Raw genomic sequence first — 7,236 nt, forward strand, 5'->3', positions numbered from 1 at the left:
ACCCTGCTCCGATGCCAACACAGAGGGAGAGGCAGAAACAAAAGGATCGAGTGTCCAGCTGAGAGCCAGACGCAAGTGCGCTAGGAGCAGAAATAGGCAGTCATAAGCGTGTTGCGAGCTTCATCAGAAACAACAACTCAGCTCTAACAACTATCACTGGTGGTTTGGAAGAAGAAGACGACTTAGGCTTAACTTTGCCCTTAACGTCGGCTTTACCCCGCTTTTTATCCGAGTCAGCCATGCTGACCAACAACAACAAGAAGGGCAAAGCCCATACGACTCACATGCTTGACCCTGACATGACCTTGACCTTCAGGGTCAAGGTCAAATAACTAAACCTAGCAATGACATCATACACTAAGAACTGCTTTACACATTTTTCCTACCAAAATACATGTGACCTTGACCCAAGGTCAAGGTCATCCAAGGTCATGCAACACAAAGCTGTTAATTCAAGACATAGGAAGTACAATGGTGCTTATTGGCTCTTTCTACCATGAGATATGGTCACTTTTAGTGGTTCACTACCTTATTTTGGTCACATTTCATAAGGGTCAAAGTGACCTTGACCTTGATCATATGTGACCAAATGTGTCTCATGATGAAAGCATAACATGTGCCCCACATAATTTTTAAGTTTGAAACAGTTATCTTCCATAGTTCAGGGTCAAGGTCACTTCAAAATATGTATACAATCCAACTTTGAAGAGCTCCTGTGACCTTGACCTTGAAGCAAGGTAAACCAAACTGGTATCAAAAGATGGGGCTTACTTTGCCCTATATATCATATATAGGTGAGGTATTCAATCTCAAAAACTTCAGAGAAAATGGGGAAAATGTGAAAAATAGCTGTTTTTTAGACAACATTTATGGCCCCTGCGACCTTGACCTTGAAGCAAGGTCAAGATGATATGTATGTTTTTTGGGGCCTTGTCATCATACACCATCTTGCCAAATTTGGTACTGATAGACTGAATAGTGTCCAAGAAATATCCAACGTTAAAGTTTTCCGGACGTTAAAGTGTGCGGAGCACACGAGTGAATTACCAAGCGGCTGCAAATACCCACGAGTGGTTTATTTTCCAGTAATCAACGAGTTGTCGTCATTGTTTAAGCTATTTATACAACGAACAACACGGGTCGAACATGCAGTCATGCAGACGACATTTTGTACGCAATTTCATTTCAGCCTAATCACTCAGAGTGTCAAATGCGCGTCATTCAAATAGTCCCTATTCTTTTACTTTATTCTTAGTCTCCGACTCGTCGGCATTATACTTGTCTGGTCTAAATATCGGACCCCATTGCTACGATTAAAACACAATAGCGTTTATATAGCTATTCTGACATTACATTCTGTGTTAAAATCATGTTTTTGTCAGCACAAACCAGAATGGTCCATGTCGTTGATAGCAGACGACGGTTCCCTTTCCGCATGAAGCCACGGAAATAACCGAACATTGAAAAACCCACGGACATGTATTACGGAGAAAACTCGGGATAACCGGATGTTTAGCATTACGTCAATATGCTAGGAATCATATGACGTCATGACGTATCGTGCTTGCCTACGTAGATTGTATATGTTCGAAAATCTGACTTCTGTTGTGAATTCGCGTGGTGAAGACTGCGGTAAATCTGTAGATGATAAGAGAACAAGGATTGTCTCAGAAGAAACGACTAAATGTTTCAGACCGGTAATTTCATTTCAACATTGCACTATATAATGGACGTTCTATGTGACAGGAGAGTTTGCTGATTTTGTGTTAAACATTGGAGAGATCGTCTGCTAGAATCAGAGATAGGTCGCTTCAGATTGCAGCTTCTGGAAATTTGCAAGGTTTGTTGCCTGTTAAAGAACTGGATTTTACACGTACAGTAAGCAACAACAAAAACACACACAAAGCAAATGGCATCGTCTGTCGACTGGTCACAGAAACAAACCTGGCGAGGTATGCGTGTACTTCATACACGTCAGCCATTGTTGTTACAGTTTTGAGTCAACGTTGTACGTATTCTTCCGCAACAGGGTCCAATCGTCTGGGTTTCAAATGTTCTAAAAATAAATTCTAGTGTTGATTATTTTTTAGCCCTCTTTATTCTTACTTCGAATAATCCACGTGTGATTTTTGGTGTAATCAAAGTAGTTCGTTCTAATTTCTCACTTGTCTAAAAATAATCAACTAGATTTAATCCACCCCTCGGTTGCATTGCAGGAGTTTTATAAATGTAATTTAACCTCTATTTCATGAGTGTAAAAAATTTTCCAAAAATTAAAAAAGAGGCCTTTTCACGGTTTTCTCAATTTTTAAGTACATTTTCAATCAATCACAGAAAACTATATATTTTTTGGAAACAGGAGGTACTAAGGAATACATTAACAGTGATATCCCTTTTGTGATTCAAATTTCGATTTATAAAAAAAGTCCAAAAATCGGCAGATTTTAAACAAACATTTTATAAAAAAATTGTTTAGGTATCAAGCTGATAAGCAATCCCATAGTCTAGATTGGGTCAAAGGTTGTGTGACAAATTAAAAAAAAAGAATTTGATGAAAAAATGCTGCCTAAACTTTTGCACACAGGCAAATAAGACGTCAAAAGTTGGAGAAAAACAACAGAAGCAAATGCCCTTGAAATTTATGCATACATCAAATTAAAGAAAAATCTGTTTGGTAGTTAATTTGATAACAATACCTAGGGGGTGAAGGTCATCTGTTACCCTGTTAAAATTTAGTGGTGATCATCGATACTTGACTGAATGTAAAAAGATCATATTGAATGCATGAGCACAAGGGTACAAGTTGTGTAAAACACTTGAGCCTACCTGGACACAAGGTGCTGCGGCTCAGCTGGAATGGGAAGATGACGTCAGTACCTTGGCAGATTTCACAGATGAAACCAAGCCCTTGACACAGCTGAAAGCAGACCATAATCAATGTTACCCTAAGACTGTAGTACAGTGGAACCCCCTTTTAAGACCCCCCAATTTAAAACTTCCTCCCTTTTTTTGGGTCCAAATAATAAACCCCTCATGTTAACGTTTTGCGTAGGGAGGGAGGGCAGCAAAAGTGTTTTTTTTATTAACTCGTCTAATGTTGGGGTTCACCATATGAACATGAACGTTTATCACGCTTGTAAACTAGCTTGTACAGCGTCTGCAAACTTCCCACTACTCCCCCCCACCCTTCCCAACAACAACCCCACCTGTTGTTCCACGACTTAAGAGGACAAAAGGTTAGTTGGACCTTGATAAAAAGTCCAAATGACCTGACTGTGTTTGTGTGAGTTTTACTGTGTGTTGTGTGTTTGCAACAATGTTCTCAACATGAACTATAATGCCAGATGTGATGTTTCTCTTCCTTTAGATTGAACCATTTGGTTACATCTTATTGTGTGTGTGTGTTGTGTGTGTGTTACTGTTGCCTCGCAAGTATGCAAATGTGACGTTTCTGTTTGCAACGATGTTCTCAACATGAACTATGATGCCAGATGTGATGTTTTTCTTCCTTCAGATTGACGCATTTGGTTACATCTGAGTGTGTCTCTGTGTCTGTGTGCGTGCCTAGGACAAAGACTGTAATAGTAGTTCAGTTTTCTTCTTTGCAGGTGGGAGTGGTGTAGATTTAGTGTTTCTTTGCACACAAAAAGCTTGTGAAGTTGGCTTCGTGTCTGCAGTTTGCAAAAATTAAATGATCAGTGGATCAAAATCCAAAATTTTATAAATAAATTTTCATTTAATTAATATACTTACCCAACTCACAAATAGCAATTAACTCTAGTTCAGTGCTGGTTACGCTGTACGCGTCCCCTTGGTAACAAGGGAGACCACTCTAAAAAAGAAAGTGATCAATCCCATAAGGCCAGACTATTGCTAGTCTGACTTCCATATGCGTGCGCATATGCCGCCATATTATCATTCCAAACGAAGCCCAACTCACTCTTTTTTAGACCCCAGTACCAACCACAGCGGGGAGGTGTGAGGGAATAAATGTTGTGAGTTGGGTAAGTATATTAATTAAATGAAAATTTATTTATAAAATTTTGGATTTGAATTACATATCTTTACCCAACTCACAAATAGCAGATTGCTACTATAGGTGGCGGGTATATAGTGGAATTATGATCTTAGGACCTCTCCCGCGGCTACCATAACAGGTAACGCGGAACTGCTGTCCTGACTCAAGACGCCTCTGAGGAAGAAGTTACTGAAAACCTCCTCAGACCGCCAGTAAGCCTACTCCAGTCTTCAGCCTAAAGGGCCCGACCGGAGGACTGTCAAAGAGGAGGCCCATGCCCTTGCCTCATACGTTCTAGCTACAGTGAGAGGCAAAACTGCCCTAACATCCCCAGACTGTGTTTGTCAGCAGGTAAACACCTGTCTGATCAACATGGAGACTCACTTGGTTAAAGTTACTTTCACAATATCCTTACACCTTGCTGTGTTAAGTGATAGCATAAAAGCTTCTGACTTTCTGACCCAAAGCCGAGTCCATGACCGGTACCTTCTTAGCGTCCTCACGGGACAAATATCTACATCAAGCTCCCCAGGAGCAAGAATCCAGAATAGCAGTCCACCTAGGTAAGGTTGACTTCAAAAAGTCATACCTCCACCAGAGTAGATGGACCTTCTTCCCTCCTTAAAACATTGTTTAACGTCATTTACAACCGTTCTAGGTTAAATCACGACGGAGATGAAAGCTAAGGCAAATGCCCTTTGATTCAATGATCTAACAAGATCCGTGCAAGTCAGAAAAAACTTCGAAACTCGCAAAGTTAAATTGGCTAAACGTGACTCTAAAGGAGCCAAACTCTTGCTTCATGGAATGAAATTGCAATAGGAAGCTGGTTTTCTCCATTTCAGCTAAAATGCCTAGGTTAAATCACGACGGAGATGAAAAATACGGCAAGTGACCTTTGATTCAATGGTCTAACATTAAGATCCGTGCGAGTAAGAAAAACTTCGAAACTCGAAATGTTTAATTTGCTAAACGTGACTCTAAAAGAGCCACCATCTTGCTTCATGAATTGAAAAAGCAGTTCGAAACTGGTTTTCCCCATTTTCAGCTTAAAAGCCAGAAAATTTTGAAGAAACCCAAAAATAATAAATAAGTTTTTCTTAAAAAGCTGTCTATATTCAAAATAGCCAGAAAGAACGCTTACTCCCACTTCTCACAGAAGCTACTAGTAAGAGGCTGCTTTCCGTGTCGATCAGCCAGACTAGCCTTGAAAAAGGTTAAAGCAACGCTGCACCCAGCCATAACGATGTGACAGAAATCACATAAATTCTTAAAAGTAAGACATAAGCAAGGTAAACCAAACTGGTATCAAAAGATGGGGCTTACTTTGCCCTATATATCATATATAGGTGAGGTATTCAATCTCAAAAACTTCAGAGAAAATGGGAAAAATGGGAAAAATAGCTGTTTTTTAGACAACATTTATGGCCCCTGCGACCTTGACCTTGAAGCAAGGTCAAGATGCTATGTATGTTTTTTGGGGCCTTGTCACCATCTTGCCAAATTTGGTACTGATAGACTGAATAGTGTCCAAGAAATATCCAACGTTAAAGTTTTCCGGACGGACGGACGGATGGACGGACGACTCGGGTGAGTACATAGACTCACTTTTGCTTCGCATGTGAGTCAAAAACGGCAAAAAATCCAGGGTTTTTGTGATGTTTTTGCTGGGTAGCTGCAGTTGATATGCAATAAATCTAATACTACAAATAGCAGCCTCTCCAAATTTCACAGAACGATGATAAAGACCCTCATCTGGATTCGCGCTTGTACTTGGAGCAAACAGAACCCGAGAATGGACGTTGTAACGGTTTTCCGTTAATAATTTGCAAACGTTCGTAACGTCCTCGAAACAAATGTGACATGCACGCAACTTTGCAAAAAATGGTGTCATTACATGTGTGCCAAGTTTCAGAAACATTTTTTCATGGGCTCAAAAGACATAGCCTCATGACTTTGAAGAAATAAAAAGTAAAATCTCACTCCACTGCGCTGTTCTATTTTTAGACAATGACGTCTGCAAAACTCATATCAAGGTGGCCGAGTGGTCGGGACACACACTTTCCACTGTCAAGGTTAATTGCACAAAGCTCAGCGATTGAAACCCTTTTCCATATAAGATCTGTTGTTAGGTGTGTTGTTTTTGAAATTTGTCTTTGGCACGGTGTTCTGGTGTGCAAGTGCATGAGTTTATGCATCTGTCTGTCAGTGACTACGTGTGTGTTTGCATACATGTGTGCATGATAAAAAAAATAAACCGACCTCCAAATAATTATACATTTTGAGTTTGTGTGACTGTTCCCGTAGCTTGATGTTCACGGTTTACACATTAAGGGACAACCAAAAAGGCGTTCTCTCTGTGTCATAACGGACAGATAACGGTTCTCTGTATGGTAGGCCGTTATGACCTCGAGACAATGCTCTTACAGACTCTTAAAAACTTGGCGATGTCCATCTCCACAGCTCTATTTCGTAGCTGATTCATCACAGCAAATGCCAGATTGTGTCTCGCCGCTATCAAGACGACGATGAGAAAAACCAAGTGTTGCCTCCATCTGACGTCATATTTTTTTTAATTACATGACGTCATGTCTTCATTCTTCTGTCTTTTTGATTCTTTGTCTTCTTTACTTCTTTCTTATACAGCACAGCTGTGTTCAAAACACGTGAACAGTTCTTTTCTGCAACTGCTACTGAGCAAGTTGTTCGCATCATCCGTGAAGGCTATACGCATCCTATCGGAGAACGGGAAACAAAATTATAGAAAAAGTCCTTTAAAAAAGTTGCGCGAAAGACACCAGGGACAGCATTTTTCACCTCTTTTCAAACAATCATAACTTTTGAGCCCGTAAAAGAATGTTTCTGAAACTTGGCACACATGTACTGGCACCATTCTTTGTAAAGTATACAAAGTTGAGTGCATGTCACATTTGTTTCTTGGACGTTACAAACGTTTACGAATTTTTAACGGAAAACCGTTACGTCTATTCTCGGGTTCTGTTTGCTCTAAGTACTGGAACATATACTGATGAGGGTCTTTGTCATCGTTCTGTGAAATTTGGAGAGACTGCTATTTGTAGTTTTAGATTTATTGCATATCAACAGCGGCTACCCAGCAAAAACACCACAAAAACCCTTGATTTGTTGCCGTTTTTCAGGATTGTGGTCACTTTTCTTTACATGCTGGATGATCAGCCTGACTGCGCGGCGAATTTGAA

At 40.1% G+C, this 7,236-nt stretch overlaps 1 protein-coding gene across 8 annotated transcripts in view; it reads right to left on the bottom strand.

The window, feature by feature from the left end:
- LOC138983687 (run domain Beclin-1-interacting and cysteine-rich domain-containing protein-like) overlaps positions 1-7,236 on the bottom strand; it is a 220,106-nt gene that overhangs the window by 13,747 nt on the left and 199,123 nt on the right. For all 8 annotated transcript variants that reach the window (XM_070356975.1, XM_070356968.1, XM_070356972.1 and 5 more), the window contains one exon: positions 2,827-2,917. In XM_070356975.1, coding sequence (XP_070213076.1) covers positions 2,827-2,917 — 91 coding nt within the window. The remainder of the gene's footprint in view (positions 1-2,826; positions 2,918-7,236) is intronic.

This window comes from Littorina saxatilis, linkage group LG13 (assembly GCF_037325665.1).
Source record: "Littorina saxatilis isolate snail1 linkage group LG13, US_GU_Lsax_2.0, whole genome shotgun sequence".
NCBI classification, from domain to species: domain Eukaryota; kingdom Metazoa; phylum Mollusca; class Gastropoda; order Littorinimorpha; family Littorinidae; genus Littorina; species Littorina saxatilis.